Below are 19,261 nucleotides of genomic sequence, written 5' to 3' on the forward strand. Positions count from 1 at the left end.
GACTTCTTTTAAGGCATCATAGAACCTCTTCATATCGTGCCTGTCAGCATATCCCTGGATCTCATCAGCTTTGTCACTCAGCCACTTATCCTGCATCTGGCGTAACTTTTGCTGAACAGTCCTGCGGATGGCATTGTACGCATCCTTTTTTGATGTGGATTTTGGGTTGCTCAGGTGGGCTTGATGCAGACGGCGTTTCTCATCCAGAAGCTGCTTGATTTCATCACAGTTTTCATCAAACCAGTCTTTGTGCTTTCTGATCATGGGTCCCAGGGTCTCTGAAGCTGTACTATAGATCAGCTCACGCAGGGTCCTCCAGTCAGACTCCACATTCTGGTTGTTCAGAGAGGCGGATTCCAGACGATCTTCCAGCAGCTCCACAAAGGACTGTTTGATGGTGATGTTTTTCAGCTTAGCGATGTTGAGCCGTTTTGGAGCCTTCTGGCCTTGGGGGCGTCTCTTGGGCTGGATTCGAATATTCAGCTTCGAGACTACAAGGCGATGGTCTGTCCAACACTCGGCGCCGCACATGGTCTTTGTTACACGTACATCTTGCCTATCCCTTTTCCTGACGATGACATAATCGATGAGATGCCAATGCTTTGAGCGAGGGTGCATCCATGACGTCCTGTTACGGGTAGGGAGGCAGAAAACTGTGTTGGTTATCAGCAGTTCGTGCTCTGCACATGTCTGAAGCAAAAGCAATCCATTTGGGTTGCAGTGGCCCACACCGTGCTTTCCAATCACTCCATCCCAGGAGATGTAGTCAGAGCCAACTCTAGCATTGAAGTCCCCAAGAATGATGAGCTTGTCTGCTTTAGGGATGGCAGCAATGACAGAGTGAAGGTCCTCGTAGAACTTCGCCTTCACTTCATCCGGGTTGGTCATGGTTGGGGCGTAGGCACTGACAATGGTGAGGTGCTTCTGGCCAGATGCCAGTGGGAGTTTCATGGTCATAAGCCTATCGTTGACTCCCTTTGGGATTCCAGCTAGCTTGCTGACAAGTGCTGTTTTTACTGCAAAACCAACACCAGCCTCACGTCGCTCTTCGCTTCCTCGTCCACTCCAGAAGAAGGTGTAACCAGATCCCCGTTCACAGAGCTCGCCTTCGCCTGCAAGCCGAGTCTCACTCAAGGCTGCGATGTCGATATTGTATCTGGCGAGTTCGGATGCAACTAGTGCTGTTCTCCTTTGGGGTCTGTCCGCGTTATCTCTGTCCAGGAGAGTCCTTATGTTCCAAGCACCAATGGTGAGAGGAACGATCCTTGCTTTTTTCTTTTCTTTCTCTTTGTTTCGACCGCTGATGTAGGGTCCCCGCCAGCCGCGGTATGCTGGCCAGGGTGATATGGAGCAGGCAATTTTTAGGGCACCTTTTCTAGCCCCTTCCTCATGCCAGGGAGGTGAGCAGTGCATTCCTAAAGAGGGCTGCTCAGACGCTCAGACGGCTGCCGAGCTCCATCGCTGCTCCTGTCGACGAAGAACGACCCTATGGCCTGAGCCGCCTGCGTGCAGGTCTGCGGCTGCGACTGCCAGTGTACCCACACCTGTCGTTTCGTCGCTCGCCTGTCGCCACAGGACTTGGGGGTGATGAAATGATGAAGGATGAAAGGTCATTTTGGATGACTGATGACTTGCGCGATGAGTTTGTTTAAAGTGAAGAGGAGCTGCGCAACGTCGACCTCACTCTCTCGTCCGGGTCCACCAATTTCCAGTGGCAAGACTAAGTCGAGACGACTGGAGGATGAGCACGGATGCAGTGGATGACCAAGATATCCTTTCGGTGTCTCATCTTGCTCTCTGCACTCCACAGTGCGTTGCTGTAACCGCCTTCCTCTCCGTTGAACCGATAGGTTTCTTCCGCAGATTCTGCCGGATCCAGACTTCGCATGCATGGATAGACACACCCCGGGGGCCAACTGCGTGTGGCATGCACACAGCACGGTGGAGCTAGATGGCCGTCGGTGGCTCTCCTGAGCCGACGCCCTTTTATGGATCTCCATAAGGGTGTCTAGCCACCCGCCTCACCAGTCCCAGAAGGGAGTGGTGGGAGTGCCGGTTTAGTCGTCGGCAACCCGACCCTGAACAGGTTGTACTGGATTACAGGTTACCAGTAGCAGATCTCATGACCTGACCTGACACACACACACACACATACACACATACACACACACAGAACACCCATACAAACATCCTATTCTAGGAGGATATTTATTTGGGAAGGCCCAGAGAAACTCTGTTCTATTTTGAAGAAATATGTGCATTGTTTGTTTGGCAATGATACCAGTATCTGTGTTTTTCATTTACTAATGAAGAAGGTGTGTTGTCTAAAGGTCCACGTTTACATAAAAGGAACCTGAAACATAATTGAAATCTGTATGTCTTCTGCATCCCGGAGGATAGTCATCTTCAAACAATGTGATGTTGTCAAGAAACCACATTAACAACAAGGAGTCAATGAAAGACGTATACGAAAAAAAATATTAATCATTAATCATTAAAAAAAAAAAAAAAAAAAGAGAAAGGTGGAGTGTTGATGTGTGCGTGTGCATACACACACACACACACACACACACACACACACACAAACACACGTTCATGCGCGCGCGCGCGCACACACACACACACACACACACACACACACACGAGACACATTATTTTTGGTGTGTTAGTGTCACTGTTTGTCATCAAAAACCCGATCGTTTGATGTTGACTCTTTCGTCTTGACCGGTCTGTTTCGGTAAAAAGACAGCCAGTGACTGTTTTTGTGCAGTGGCATTTGTGCCATAAGAGTTGTCTTACCTTGTACGACTTTCAGAGAGGCCGAGATTTGATCCTTGTTATTTTCTGTAGTTCTTATAGAATTTCGTGAAATGTAAGTTATTCGAGTTTTTATCATTCTGTTTGTTTTTGTTGTGGGCAATATTCCTCCAGTAGACGGAATGATTAATGTTCACAACAAGGCGTGGACGTTCACTCCGCCAGTCACACAGTGGAGAGGGGAGGGGAAGAAGTGTGGATGTAATGTTTTATTAAAATTTATAGCATTGTCTTCTTTGTTATGCATGGTGTTGTTGATTTTTTTATATTACGTACAAAGCTTACAGTGCAGCATTTGTTTTTCCCTTGAAGCTCAGCCTATTGCGCTTGGTGATATTTTAAACAAACCAAGACGATACGAGGTGACGAATATGTCTTCTCTTGTCAGTTCATTGTGGTAGATACATTATAGTTTATACCGTATAGTTTGAATCATCACTATTGCCAGTATTGGTATTAATTACCAGGCACATAGACAATGATGAGATCCAAAGGAGGTGATGTCAATGACCAGTTTTGTTGTTGATCAGTGGATTTGTTACAATTTTCTGCATATTATAATATATATATATATATATATATATATATATATATAATTATATACATATTTCTTCTCTAGTAACTGCCATGCATATACTATATTATACAGTTATTAAGGTTATAATCATAGTCTACACCTTTGGTACACATTCAGTGTTGTCTGATACATATGATATATATTTCTTTTCTTTTTTTAGCAACACATCTTCAGCACCAGATTTCTTGCTTGACCTGGCGGCACAGTTCATCATGTCATTCAACCTGTGACCTCTTCCACCTTCACAGCCGTTGGGAAAGGTTTCCTCCTCCGCCTGATCTGTCTTTGGGAGACTTCACATGCGGCAGGTAGTACTGGGTTACATGGTACCACTAGCAAGGGCTGTGCCCCTGACCTGATCCAAACACACAAAACACACATACTAACATCCTATCCTGGAGGATTTTTATTTCTTAATTCTTAAAAGGGTATGATATATACATCAAAATACAGTGCAGGGAAATATGCACAGAAGTCGAAAAATAAAAAGATGAAAGAAAATAGGCCACCGGCACACACCAACAGCAGTGTGCTAATGCACACACACAGATGCATGTGTGCGCGCTCATGCACGCACTCACTCACTCACACACACACACACACACACACACACACACACACACACACACACACACACACACACACTGAAATTAAATTCTTTACTACATGTGTGATACATGCATGCTTTCAGACATTGTGACCAAATGGCATCCCCTGATCAGCAGGCAATGTCAGAGGTGAAGATCGAGATTGATGTGGCTGAAGAAACAGGACCACTGTGGATGACACAGGATCAGTGTTCAGGTCAGTTGCACATTCACCGTTTTTATTTCATGACATTTCTTATCTTGGCCCAGTAGTAACTAGTATGGAACAAACTGCCTTTCTCAATCTCTTATATGGATTCCACAGTACAGTTTAGTTTTTAAAAAGTATAACAAAACACACTCTTCCAATGTTTCATTGTACCTACCATCTTATTGACTCGTTTTCTTCTAGAAGTTATGATGGACGTGTGTGTACATATGCAGTTTATGTGTTAGTGTGTGCACTCACTCACCTCACACTTGTTTTGTATGGTGTACCTGATGCATACAATATGTTTATATGTATAACTTTTTATTGTAAACTCCACAAACTCCCTGTCTGGGATGTGTGAGCATCAGTCTTCATTATCATTATTACTACTGTGGTTCATTATTATTATTGAAATTATCTCTTTTTTTATCACTGATATCATTATTAAAATTTCAAGTCAATTGACAGTGTACAACATCTTGGTGAGGTCCTAGGAATCAGCCTTGTGTCATCGCTCTTGAACCAGCACACAGTGACTGCTATTATAGAGTTAGATGTGTACAAATCCAGTCTTAGACATATTCACCCTCATATCATCGTTCTTGTTGTGTTCAATTCCAGTCTTAGACATATTCACCCTCATATCATCGTTCTTGTTGTGTACAATTCCAGTCTTAGACATATTCACCCTCATATCATCATTCTTGTGTTCAATTCCAGTCTTAGACATATTCACCCTCATATCATCATTCTTGTTGTGTACAATTCCAGTCTTAGACATATTCACTCTCATATCATCGTTCTTGAACCAGCACACAGTGACAGCTATTATAGTGCTAGATGTGTACAATTCCAGTCTTAGACATATTCACTATATCTTTCACTTTCTGTATATTTCTTTTTTTGTGTGGGTGTGTTTTATTTTTGTGGTGTTTTTTGTTTGTTTTGCAATCACTGTCAGTTGAATTGTGACCATTTCGGGTGATTGATTGATTGATTGATGGATTTAATGTTAATCAGTTACTGTTAATTGAGTTTCAAGCATTTGTGATGAGCTTTTTTGGTGATGTGTGTGTGCGTGCGTGCGTGGCATGCGTGCGTGCGTGTGTGAATGGTGGATCTGGGGAATGTGATGGTGATAGAGGAAGAGAGATGTAGTTGACATTTGATGCATAACTGTTGCAGGTAGCACGTGTGAAACACCTGAAAATAATGTGAGCACAGCCACCACACCCTGTGAGACAGACACTCAGAATCCATCGGCTGCTGTCATGAAGTCTGAAACAGACAGACACACAGACAGTGGTCCAGGTATTAAAGCTGAACCAGTTGATCAGGATGCAACAAGTGGTGTGTTTCACCACTTCCAGTCTGTAGTCAAAAGAGAAGGGGATGTGAACATCAAATGTGAATCCTGTACATGTGTTCATTTGTCTTCTTCACCAGTGACTCCATGGAATGTGAGGTGTCATTTTCAGTGTGAGAAATCAAAAGTTAAGTTTCATTTTCAGACTGAATCCATCAGCACAAACATAAACCATGATGTTGTAAAGACTGAAGCAGTCACAGGAAACATCAGCAGTGATGTCATCAAGACTGAAGCAGTCACAGCAAACATCAGCAGTGATGTCATCAAGACTGAAGCAGTCACAGCAAACATCAGCAGTGATGTCATCAAGACTGAACCAGTCACAGCAAACACCAGCAGTGATGTCATCAGGACTGAACCAGTCACAGCAAACACTAGCACTGATGTCATCAAGACTGAACCAGTCACAGCAAACATCAGCAGTGATGTCATCAAGACTGAACCAGTCATAGCAAACACCAGCAGTGATGTCATCAAGACTGAACCAGTCATAGCAAACATCAGCAGTGATGTCATCAAGACTGAAGCAGTCACAGCAAACACCAGCAGTGATGTCATCAAGACTGAACCAGTCATAGCAAACACCAGCAGTGATGTCATCAAGACTGAACCAGTCATAGCAAACACCAGCAGTGATGTCATCAAGACTGAACCAGTCATAGCAAACACCAGCAGTGATGTCATCAAGACTGAACCAGTCATAGCAAACACCAGCAGTGATGTCATCAAGACTGAACCAGTCACAGCAAACACCAGTACTGATGTCATCAAGACTGAACCAGTCATAGCAAACACCAGTACTGATGTCATCAAGACTGAACCAGTCATAGCAAACACCAGTACTGATGTCATCAAGACTGAACCAGTCACAGCAAACACCAGCACTGATGTCATCAAGACTGAACCAGTCATAGCAAACATCAGCAGTGATGTCATCAAGACTGAAGCAGTCACAGCAAACACCAGCAGTGATGTCATCAAGACTGAAGGAGTCACAACAAACACCAGCAGTGATGTGCAGACTGAAATAGTGACAGACATTATGATGACGGTGACTCCTGATGCAGTCAGATCGGAACCCACCTTCGGGAAGGATGAAGACAACAGACCAGCAGGTGATAAACAGGTGGGTAAAACTTCTGGTATGGGGTACCGTACTTCATATTTCCTACAAGATATGTAATAAACACTTCTCCTTTACTTCCGTTATATTTTTTTCTCTCTTTCGCTGTGGTTTTATGTTTCTTTTCCTTCTAAGTTATACTTCAACCAAGTGCACACAGCTGTTGTAATTTTGAAAGTTTATGTAAAAAGGAGTAGTTTTTCTAACAATTTCTGGTGATCTAAGAACTTGCCATTGTTACTTGTAAATATGTACCATGACTGTCATTCTGTGACCATTTTTGACTGGTGTTGGTCTAAACAAAGTGAATCTTAGCCAGCGGGACAAAGGGGAGGTTACCTACTTCCGGGGGGTTATCGGCTGTAGTTTCGTTTTCTCCGCATAGGTGGATAGTAGTTTGCACAGGACAGGAATGTCAGACCCCTGCCGGAGTCTGCACTAGTTGGGTCACGGTAAGTATGTTATTTAAACGTAATTTTAGATAGAAAATTTCCTTTTTGGTGTGTGTGTGTGAGTATGTGCATGCATATGTATGTGTGTGTGTCCTCCCGAAACCTGGAGGGGGTCAGGCTGGTGTTCTCCTGACCCACTCCCGGGAGGGTCACTACCTTGTCGTGGTCGGGAGGCTTAGTGGCCAGTGATCGAGCGAGCTATGTCGGCGGGGGCATCAGTGCTTCTTGGGGTTTGGTGCTCTGGTCCCAGGTCTTAATTGACAGCCTACATAGCCATCGTAGCTGTTAGGGCTGAATAAGTGGTGGTTTTGTACTGATGCCCCTGATAGGGCTTCCCATGCCGAACAGGTCGTGAGTGAGGCCCAAACTAAACGTGACCCACTGTCCCTTTCGCTATTCTTTGTTCTTCTTTTTACCGCCTCTTTTCTGTCCTCAGCTCCCCATCAAGCCTTCTTTTCCACATTCTTTTTTTCTCTGCGGCCTTCTTTAGGCCCGCCGTGTTTGCCGTGCGGCGCGACCTGTGATGGAGGGGAATGAGATCCTGGGGATTGAGAGAGCACGCTGCTCTCAACACATCCCTTTGGCTCGGACCTCTCCTAAGACAGGCGGCACACATTGGCCCGTGTGTGTCAATCGGCTACCCCTTCGTGGGGCTGGGTCAAGACTGGCAGTTTAGTGGCTGACGAAGGTAACCCCCGTAGTGCTCGGCTCTCTGTCCCCGGGAGCTGGGCATGATCGGGGGGGAGCACGTTGGAGCTGGGCTGCTGGTTGTATATCCCTCCCGAAACCTGGAAGGGGTCAAGCTGGTGTTCCCTTGACCCTGGCCCCTAAGTTGGACCCCATGGTGGGTGGGTAAGGGAGGGATGAATTCACATTTTTCTTTCAACATGAATCCTAAACAAATACACCCCCCCAAACTCGGAAAAAGACGACGACAGGGAACGGACGACTCAGACTCTGAGTCGGAGGTCGTCGAGACCTCTGGTTTTTGGCCATCGTGGCTAGTGATGGAGGGCGCTGATGACGACAAGCCCTTGTCGGCTCTCAGCCCCTTCGCTGTCCAGAAGGGCTTTCAGTGTCTGGCAGGATCGCTCAGATCCATCAAGAGGCTGAGGAGCGGAGCGTTTTTAGTACAGACAGAATCCAAAAGACAGACACAGCTCCTTCTCAAGGCGACCACTTTCGTGGATAGGGCAGTGAAGATTTCCCCTCACAAAGGTCTCAACTGCTCAAAGGGAGTCATCAGATGCCCGGAGTTGAAAGGTGTGTCTGAGGCCGAGATCAAGAGCGAACTGTCCTCTCAGGGAGTGACCGATGTGTACAGGGTGACGGTGAGGAAGGGGTCGGACAGAGTCCCGACCAACACTTTCTTCCTCACCTTCTGCTGCCCGGATGTCCCCAAGGACATTCGGGTCGGATACCTGCTAGTTAATGTCAGCCTGTACGTACCGTCCCCTCTGAGATGCTTTAAGTGTCAGAAATTCGGACACGTGAGAGACAGATGTAAGGAGGAAGAGGCGTGTGGCACCTGTTCGAAGGCGGCGCACCAGGGCGATTGCGTCAGTGCAGCCCTGTGTGCGAACTGCGGAGGTGGCCACCCGTCCTCATCGAAGGACTGCCCCGCCTGGAAGAAAGAAAAACAAATTCAGAAAGTCAAGACAGAACAGAAAATTTCCTTCTTTGAGGCAAGGAAACAGGTGGAGGCCGCGTCGCCTAGGACGTCGTATGCCTCTGTCGTCAGATCCGGGACGGTGGACGTCGCAGTCCAGACGACGTCCACAGGAACGCAGACGGACGACTTAACCGCCTCGTCGGAACCGTTGGCCTTGGGTGGAGGCGCTGTGTCCACCCCTTCCCATCCTGCGCGGCAGTCCTCAGGGGCTGCTGGGCGGGAGAGAAAAGCCTCGGGCGGAGGCACGTTGTCCGCCTCCCGCCCCACCCCACCCCCCGGCCCCCCTCGCCCCGCCTCTCGTCTGCCTGGCCCTCGGGCTGGCGGAAGTGGCCGGAAGCCCCCCGCACCTCCAAAACTCAAGGAGGGGAGGGCTGCGGCCACGGCGGGATCGGGAGGGGCCGAGGTGGTGGATATTCCGACCCGGTCGGAACCCGAAAAATTTATGTCAAAGAACAAATATTCCATCCTGGCGGACCTTGAGCCACCGCAAGTGGAGGAGCAGGGGGTAGCGATGGAATAGGCTGCTGCTTTATTTTTTTTTAAAAAAAACCTTTTTAATGGCAGTGATCCACTGGAATATCCGGGGATTCTATGCCAACTTCCAGGAACTCCAGCTGCTTTGTCGTGCTTTGAAACCTTCAGTGCTGGCACTGCAGGAGACTCTGCAAAGAGATGGCAAGGTTTTATCTCTCTCTGGTTTTAACTCCGTTTTTAAACCCGCTCAACCGAAGCAAGAGGGGTTGACGGGAGGTGTCGCTCTTTTTATTCGAAAGTCCCTTTTATACAGTACAGTTCTTTTAAGCACCCCTTTACAGGCGGTGGCAGTCAGAGTCACGCTCGAGAAAACCATCACTGTCTGCTCTCTCTACCTTCCCCCTTCCGTCCGTGTTCTGAGGCAGGACCTCATGAACCTGGTCGACCAGCTCCCACGTCCGTTTTTACTGTTGGGCGACTTCAACGGACACTCCCCGCTCTGGGGAAGTGAGATGACATCAGCCCGAGGTCTTCTCTTAGAAAACCTTCTCTCTGACATGGACTTGTGCTGTCTTAACGACAAATCTCCCACTTACCTGCATCTGTCCTCTGGAAAGCTCTCGTGTTTAGATCTGTCGGTCTGCGATCCATCGTTGGTCCTGGACTACGAGTGGAAAGTGCACGACGATCTGCACGGGAGTGACCACTTTCCTGTCATCCTCCGCCCCACAGATGGAGAAGGTGACTCTCTGCCTGACCGCCTGTACTACGACAAAGCAGACTGGAGTTTTTTTACCACCAAGATAAGAGCGGAGCTGCAGGAAGAAACAGTATTGAAAAGCAAGGACCCTGCTGACGCTCTGACTCGGATCGTTTTAGATTGCGCCAAAGCAGCAGTCCCATCGTCTACCTCCAAGCCTCAGGTCCCTAGAACGCCCTGGTTCAACGCGGAATGTCGGGAGGCCCGCAAGTCTCGGAAGAGAGCGCAGCGACGCGTCTTTCGGAGACCGGAGTCCGATAGCGTTCGAACCCATCAACAGCTGAGGGCGAAAGCCAGGTATGTTTTTAAAAAGAGCCAGAGGAAGTCTTGGAGAGATTTCTGCTCTTCCTTAACCTCCAACACACCCAAGAAGAAAGTGTGGAGGGTTTTAAAAAGAATTAAGGGCAAAAACGCATGCCCGACCTTCCACCATCTTAAACTTTCAGACGCTCTGGTCACAGAGAAGAAAGCAGTTGCCAATTTGCTTGCCTCCACAATAGAACAGAACTCGAGATCTGCTAACAAATCTGCTCGCTTTCTTAAAACCAAAAACCTGTCAGAAAAAACACCATGTAACTTCTTTTCCGACAACACAGAGAATTACAACCTTCCTTTCACAATGAACGAACTTAAATCTGCCCTTCAGACCTGTACGGATTCCTGTCCAGGAATGGACGAAGTCCATTATAAACTCCTAAAGCACCTTCCCCAAACCTGTCTGGACACCCTGCTTAAAGTTTATAACCACATCTGGGTCACAGGCTTCTTTCCACCCTCCTGGCGGAAAGCCCTCATAATCCCGCTGCCGAAACCGGGAAAAGACCCCTCGAACCCCTCCAACTACCGCCCAATTGCACTGACCAGCTGCGTCTGCAAACTGATGGAGAAGATGGTCAACGGTAGACTGATGTGGAAACTAGAGACCGACGGCCTTCTGGCGAAGGAACAGTGCGGTTTCCGCAAGCATCGCTCTACCGTTGACCATCTGGTTCGTCTGGAAACCACGATAAAAAATGCTTTCGTCAACAAACAACATGTGGTGGCCATATTTTTTGACCTGGAAAAAGCTTACGATACCACGTGGAAATTTGGTATTCTTTCCGACTTGCACAAGCTCGGCTTCCGAGGACACCTGCCTCAGTTTATCCACAATTTTTTACAAGACAGACAATTCCAGGTGAGAGTCGGCACCACCCTGTCCGACATTCACGAGCAGGAGCTGGGTGTCCCGCAGGGGAGCATCCTGTCGCCGGCTCTGTTCAGCATCAAAATTAATGACATCGTTCAATCCGTTCAGAGAGGATCGGACAGCTCGCTGTTCGTGGATGATTTTGCTTTATATGCAACCGGCAGCACGTACGCCAGCATCCAGCGACGGCTTCAGCTCTGCGTCAACAAAATCCAGTGTTGGGCAGAGGAGAATGGCTTCACATTTTCGTCCTCCAAAACTGAATGCATCCACTTTCATAATTTTCGCCAATTCTATCAGGACCCTGAAATCCGTCTGGGAACATCCACCATCCCGGCGGTCAAGGAAGCCAGATTTCTAGGGGTCGTCTTCGATCAGAAGCTGAATTTTCTCAGCCACATTAAACAGCTGAAAATATCTTGCCTAAAAGCCCTGAACATCATCTGAGTTGTGGCACACACGAACTGGGGTGCTGATAAGAGGACTCTCTTGCACCTCTACAGAGCCCTGGTCCGGTCCAAACTGGATTATGGAAGTGTTGTATACGGCTCGGCCAGACCGTCCTACCTGAAACTGTTGGACCCTGTACACCACCAAGGGCTCCGTCTCAGCTTGGGTGCTTTCCGCACCACCCCTGTGCACAGCCTGTACGCAGAGGCGGGGGAACCGCCTCTTTCCAACCGCAGACTGAAGCTGACCCTGAACTATTATTTGAAATTGTTTTCGGAACCTACAAACCCTGCTTACGATGCTGTATTCAACAACCCTTTCGATAAGAAATTTACAGACAACCCAAACTGCATACCTCCTCTTGGACTCCGCATTCAGCCGCACTTGGAAAATGCCAATCTGGATGTCGGTGGCATCTCAGATTTCTCTAAGTTCCCTGACAGCCCCCCGTGGACCTTTACAACACCTGAGGTCCGATTCGATCTGGCCCCGTACCGTAAGGACACCACCAGTTCTCTGGCCTACAGAACCTACTTTTCGGAACTGTGCCACAAATTCCCCACCTTTCAAGGCATCTTCACTGACAGTTCCAAGTCAGAGGACGGAGTCGCCGCATCTGCGTTCTGTCCCGCCTTTCCTGACCGGCCCTCAACGGAACACATCCTGTCTGACAGCTCGGTATACACCGCGGAACTGACCGCACTGGTCCTGGGGTTAAAAATGGTTCTCTCTTCCAAACAGAAGAGATTCATGATCTTTTCCGACTCCTTATCAGCCCTGGAGGCGATCGCCTGCAGGAATATCACTCATCCCAAACTGCTGGAATTTTATGAAACTTTTACTCTCGCAACGAAGAAAGGATACGAGGTTGTGTTGGCCTGGGTTCCCGGACATGTTGGCATTCGTGGTAACGAAAGGGCGGACCTGCTGGCCAGGAACGCTGTAAAGAATGAATTGTCCAGATCCTTGGTACCCTATACAGACATGAAGCGGAAGGTCAGTACTTACGTTAAGGATCTTTGGCAAGAGAAGTGGAACACCCAGATGGACAACAAGCTCTTCCAGATCCGTCCGGACCTAGGGGAGACCCTCCCTTCGGGGGTGAAGAACAGAAAGGAGGAATCTGTGCTGTGCAGACTGCGTACGGGGCACACTTTTTTTACTCATTCTTACTTGTTGAAGGGGGAGGAGGCCCCTCGATGCGTTCCCTGTGACGAGCCTCTCACCGTGAAACACGTGCTCCTTGACTGTTGGGATCTGCATGACGTTAGACACAGACATTACACGGCGGTTTCTTTGAAGACTTTGTTTCGTGATGTCCCTCCGTGGGCGCTGATGGACTTCTTAAAAGAAGTGAACCTTTTTAACCAGATTTGAAGGTTTTAAACTATGGAAGTTTTTTTTTAACTTTGGAGTGGAAAGTTTGAAGTGGTGACTCGTTTTAATTGGTTGTTTTTTTTTAGCCTTGTAGTAGTAATTGACGCGGCGATAGCCTTGAGATGGCCTTAGTGGTCGGCGAGGCTCTAAGCACCATAATTTCATTTCATTTCATGTGTGTGTGTGTTGTTGGCCTTTGCTTGATAACTACTGTTAGTGATATATGCAAATAAAACTCAGTGGTGTGATAGGTATTAGTGAGACCTTTCCAGTCATAACCTGTACTGTGTACAATGATGTGTTAAGGTGCTCAGTAAGAAGTCAAAGGTCAAGGTCTCTTTCAAGACAGTATGCTTTACAGTGTCCTTTTTATATTCCAATGCTGTAATTCACGTGTTCAAAACAGTGGGTATTATCTATGTGTGAGTCTTGAAGGCCTTGCCTCTTGGGTTTTTTGTTGGTGTGTGTGTTGACCATGCAGCACATTGTGTATTGGTTGTGTTTGTGTTATTGATAACAGTGGTTATCAAACTGATTTTTCATTTCAGAAACAAGTGAAACTAGAGTCTTCAGTCATTAATAAAACAACACCTCAGCTGTCAGTGTCTGGAGCGAAGAGAACTCCTCTACACAAGTCTGCCAACACTTCTGGGTCACTGCTGTCCCAGAACAGAAGTCATGTGTGTCAGAGATGTTCTGCTGCCTTTGTGACATTCAACAGTCTAAAGATACATCTGATGCATGTTCATGGTGAGAAACTGCATGCTGTGTCACCTGTGTCCTCCACACCTGGTGGTTGTGATGCTGGTAACCATAGCAACATGAATGTGGAAAAGGTTGCTGACCTTGACAAGAGAAACATTGTGCAGAGAAAAAACAACAAATTTGATGATAACACTGACAAGGAAAGTGAGGAGAAAAAGAGCAGGCGCCATGTGTGTGATGTGTGCAGTAAGGCTTTTACTCGGGCTGATACCTTGAAGAAACACAAGTTGATTCATACTGGTCATAAACAGTTTGTGTGTGATATGTGCAGTAAGGCTTTTACTCAGGCTGGTACCTTGAAGACACACAAGTTGATTCATACTGGTCATAAACAGTTTGTGTGTGACGTGTGCTGTAAGGCTTTTACTGAGGCTGGTACCTTGAAGAGACACAAGTTGATTCATACTGGTCTTAAACAGTTTGTGTGTGATGTGTGCAGTAAGGCTTTTACTGAGGCTGGTCACTTGAAGAGACACAAGTTGATTCATACTGGTCATAAACAGTTTGTGTGTGACGTGTGTGGTAAGGCTTTTACTGGGGCAGGTCACTTGAAGAGACACAAGTTGATTCATACTGGTCATAAACAGTTTGTGTGTGACGTGTGCAGTAAGGCTTTTACTGAGGCTGGTACCTTGAAGAGACACAAGTTAATTCATACTGGTCATAAACAGTTTGTGTGTGATGTGTGCAGTAAGGCTTTTACTCAGGCTGATAACTTGAAGACACACAAGTTGATTCATACCGGTCATAAACAGTTTGTGTGTGACGTGTGCAGTAAGGCTTTTACTCAGGCTGGTACCTTGAAGAAACACAAGTTGATTCATACTGGTCATAAAGAGTTTGTGTGTGACGTGTGCAGTAAGGCTTTTACTGAGGCTGGTACCTTGAAGAGACACAAGTTCATTCATACTGGTCATAAACAGTTTGTGTGTGACATGTGCAGTAAGGCTTTTACTCAGGCTGGTCACTTGAAGACACACAAGTTGGTTCATACTGGTCATAAACAGTTTGTGTGTGACGTGTGCAGTAAGGCTTTTACTTTGGCTGGTCACTTGAAGAGACACAAGTTGATTCATACTGGTCATAAACAGTTTGTGTGTTAAGTGTGCAGTAAGGCTTTTAATCAGGCTTGTTACATGAAACACAAGTTGATTCATACTAGTCATAAACAGTTTGTATGTGACATGTGCAGTAAGGCTTTTACTCATGCTTGTACCTTGAAGAGACATAAGTTGATTCATACTGGTCATAAACAGTTTGTGTGTGATGTGTGCAGTAAGGCTTTTACTCTGGCTTGTAACTTGAAGAGATGCAAGTTGATTCATGCTGGTCATAAACAGTTTGTGTGTGACGTGTGCAGTAAGGCTTTTACTGAGGGTGGTACCTTGAAGAGACACAAGTTGATTCATACTGGTCATAAACAGTTTGTGTGTGATATGTGCAGTAAGGCTTTTACTCATGCTTGTATCTTGAAGACACACAAGTTGACTCATACTGGTCATAAACAGTTTGTGTGTGACGTGTCAGTAAGGCTTTTACTCATGCTTGTACCTTGAAGAGACACAAAATTCATACTGGTCGAAAACAGTTTGTGTGCAACGTGTGCAGTAAGGCTTTTAATCGGGCTTTTAGATTTAAGACACACAGGAGATTCCACACAGGGGAAAAACCTTACAGGTGACCACACTGTGATGCTAGTTTTAATCATTCAAGTCGCTTAACAGACTAACATCAGGTCAGTCCATGCAGGTGACATACTCTATGTCTGTGATGTCTGTGGGGCAGCATTCTCTGAGACTGGTCACTGAAAAGGACACAAGAGAACCCACACAGGAGAGAAACTTCACGTGTGCACAGACTGTGGAAAAGGTTTCTCTGAATCCAGTGATCTGAAGTGACATCAGTTGACCCACACAGGAGAGAAACCTCACACCTGTCCACACTGTGTGCACACACATGTATCTTTCTCTCCATCTCTTGATGAGAACCAGTGCTGAACCGATAGGTTAACTCCATGCACTTGTGTAAATAATGTGATATAAATTGTGATGCACTGTGGTTGGATGGATGGTCAATGATGCATATATTTAAGATGATTGTTTTCTTCACATGATTTATTTGCATTATCATATTTCTGATTTGTAATTCTTTGAGCAATGTCATTTTTTCCCCATTGTCATTGTTGTTCTTGATTGTCTCCTGGTTGTTTTTTTTTGTTGTTTTTTTGTTTTTTTAATGTTTTTTCTTCATTTCCTTTGTGTTGTTTCCTCATGTGTTGTAAATATTATAAAAGAATCAAAGAAAGGAACCAAGAAAAAGAAAAAAAGAAACCAGATGACCTAGAAAGTAGATCCAAGTGGAACAGTCACATTTTTCACGGATGTAAGAGGAGACTTCTTGAGGACCGTGAGGGTATTGTTCAGGATTCATAAACGACAAGTTAATGTTATCAAACGAGGTGCAGTTTGATTGGGTTCACCATTTTGATCGGAAAACATGACTCCCCAATTATCACCAGATACTGTTGTTGATTTTATGAGAATCAAATCAGTGTTCTCAAAGAAAAGGAAATTGAAAGGAAATGATGTGAAGGACTTTTAGTTTTGAGTGTGTGAAGTAAGAAGAAAGTTGTCACCATATTCAATAAATGCTCGTAGCAATGGACAGAGGTGCTTGATAGTGTTTGAACAGCTTGTTATTGATGGGAAGAAATTCTGTCTGGATCAAAATGGCAAGTTCAAAAGAATCTGTGTGAAAACCTGATGGCAACACAGCAAAATGGTTCACTGCACAACTTTACACGGCACAACGGTACGTTCCATCACTGGACAACTTTACACTGCACTACAGTACACTTCAACACTGTACAACTTTACACTGCACAACAGTACACTTCAACACTATACAACTTTACACTGCACAGTGGTATGTTCCACCACTGTACAACTTTACACTGCACAATGGTACATTCCATCACTGGACAACTTTACACTGCACAACAGTACACTTCAACACTATACAACTTTACACTGCACAATGGTACATTCCATCACTGGACAACTTTACGCTTCAACAGTGGACAATGGTAACACTGCACAACAGTACACTGAACAGATGTACATGGCACCAATCAGCAGTACACTGCACAAAGGTACACTACATAATGCTACACTGCTCAACAGTACACTCAGTGGTACACTGTAAAATACTACAATGGTACACTGATCAATGAAACACTGAATAATGCGACAATGGTACACTGCTCAATAGTACACTCAATATTACACTGCAAAATACTACAATGGTACACTGATCAATGAAACACTGAATAATGCGACAATGGTACACTGCTCAATAGTACACTCAATATCACACTGCAAAATACTACAATGGTACACTGATCAATGAAACACTGAATAATGCGACAATGGTACACTGTTCAACATTACACAACACAATGTACAGTTGTACACTGCTCAATAGTACACTACACCGTGGTACATTGCTCAATACTACAGTGCATAATGGTACATTGCTCAATAGTACAGTGCATAATGGTACACTGCTCAGTAGTACACTGCAAAGCAGTACATTGCATTTGTAATACAGCACAATGGTACACATTGTTTTTTCTCTCTTACATTAATGGTGTATTCTTTTTAGTGCCCAGGACATGTGAGGGGGAGGTTGGCAATTTTATTTTATTTTTTTTTTTATGCCAGTTATTCTGGATGATGTGTTTTGTATTATTGTTATGTATTATTAATATTATGTTGAGGTTCAGGTTCTTTTATTTTTTCCTCTGCAGAAAAATTGACAGAATGGTCAACGTCAGAGGCATGTCCTATGTGAGCTTTATGTAAGTGAATATGACTTGACTTGTGCCTGATTTTCTTTTCCAGCATTTTTTTTTTTTTAATACCCATTTTAGTGGGATCAGTATGTAGTTTTTCAGTCCTGATATGGCCCTGTGTAGTCGGCTGGACAATAACTGTGTAAGCAACAAAAGATTAGAAATATTTGATTCCGATGGCAGTTGCTAGATGACAGTGGCAACTGACAAAGTTTATTCAACTGTAGTTTGGAAAATGAATGTGGATGAAAATTATATCACAGTGTTTCATAAAGGAGTTGGGGATTGAGGAGTGGGGACTGGGGGGTATGCCAATGATTCAGTGGTAACATTGTGTCTGTGACTATGTATTGTAAAAATGCTCATACGTTTTATGCCATTGGAATGCCTTCTTTCTCTCAGTCACTGTCACTTTCTCTATGTCTCTTTTTCTCTGTGTGTGCATCTGAGTGTGTCAGTCTGTCTCTGTCTCTCTCAGTATGTCTCTCATTCTCTCTCACTCTCTCTTTCTTTCTGTATGTAAGCACCAACACGAAGACTTACTGAAATGCCAAGGGTTATCATTTTCATACACGGGTGTGTTGGTTCGCATGTACTTATTTCCAGTATGGATACATACAAATTGGTGTATGGATTGATGTATTCATATTTGTTCTGTTTTGAAAAAGAATATATAAAAGAAAATCAAAAATCATTTTTGAACATTGTTGTTTATAGATGAATATGTGTGTGTGTGCTTGCGAGTATGTGTGTGTGTGTGTGTGTGTGTGTGTGTAATATTAATTCCAAGCATGCTTTTCCTCAGTGATTTCTTGCCATGTTAGTATTGCCTAAACAAGTAATGGCATTGCCATGTGCTATAATTTGTGTGTGTGTGTGTGTGTGTGTGTAACATTCATTCTGAGCATACTTTCCATCAGCGTTTTCTTGCCGCACACAGTTATCCACACAAGTCACAGTATTGCCATATACATTGTTATAGATCTGCACAAGTCACAGTCTTATATGCTTTATCATATCAACACAAGTCATGGTTTTGCCATACATACTGTTATCTACAAAAGTCAGTCTTGCCATATGCACTGTTATCTGCACAAGTCACAGTATTGCTGTACGCATTGTTATGTACACAAGTCACAGTATTGCAGTACACATTGTTATGTACACAAGTCACAGTGTTGCTGTACGCATTGTCATCTACATAAGTCACAGTGTTGCTGTACGCATTGTTATCTACACAAGTCACAGTGTTGCTGTACGCATTGTTATCTACACAAGTCACAGTGTTGCTGTACATATTGTTATGTACACAAGTCACAGTATTGCTGTACGCATTGTTATGTACACAAGTCACAGTATTGCTGTACGCATTGTTATGTACACAAGTCACAGTGTTGCTGTACGCATTGTTATGTACACAAGTCACAGTATTGCTGTACGCATTATGTACACAAGTCACAGTATTGCTGTACGCATTACCGTATGAAGATCGCCCACACTGATGAGTGTCCATGTGGCACTGGACCCCAGACCCCTGAACACATCCTCCAACACTGCCCAACCCATGAAACTCTACGGCGTCAAA

General features: G+C 45.1%; 1 protein-coding gene across 1 annotated transcript; it reads left to right on the forward strand.

The window, feature by feature from the left end:
• Positions 1-2,802: 2,802 nt before the first annotated feature.
• On the forward strand, positions 2,803-15,143 carry LOC143277088 (uncharacterized). Its single transcript, XM_076581825.1, has 6 exons — positions 2,803-2,872; positions 3,555-3,702; positions 4,086-4,198; positions 5,378-5,503; positions 6,434-6,687; positions 13,607-15,143. Exons 3-6 carry the CDS (start codon positions 4,099-4,101, stop codon positions 14,924-14,926), a joined length of 1,800 nt encoding a protein of 599 aa, XP_076437940.1. The 5' UTR covers positions 2,803-2,872; positions 3,555-3,702; positions 4,086-4,098; the 3' UTR covers positions 14,927-15,143.
• The last annotated feature ends 4,118 nt before the right edge of the window (positions 15,144-19,261 follow it).

Source organism: Babylonia areolata, chromosome 33 (genome assembly GCF_041734735.1).
Source record: "Babylonia areolata isolate BAREFJ2019XMU chromosome 33, ASM4173473v1, whole genome shotgun sequence".
Lineage (NCBI taxonomy): Eukaryota > Metazoa > Mollusca > Gastropoda > Neogastropoda > Buccinidae > Babylonia > Babylonia areolata.

Excerpts from the sequence above, each read along its gene's own strand:
- LOC143277088 (XM_076581825.1), top strand. The coding sequence starts at position 4,099 with ATGGCATCCCCTGATCAGCAGGCAATGTCAGAGGTGAAGATCGAGATT. Across the intron at positions 4,199-5,377 it reads GACACAGGATCAGTGTTCAG|GTAGCACGTGTGAAACACCT; the intron begins GTCAGTTGCACA and ends TAACTGTTGCAG. Across the intron at positions 5,504-6,433 it reads ACACACAGACAGTGGTCCAG|CAAACACCAGCACTGATGTC; the intron begins GTATTAAAGCTG and ends AACCAGTCACAG.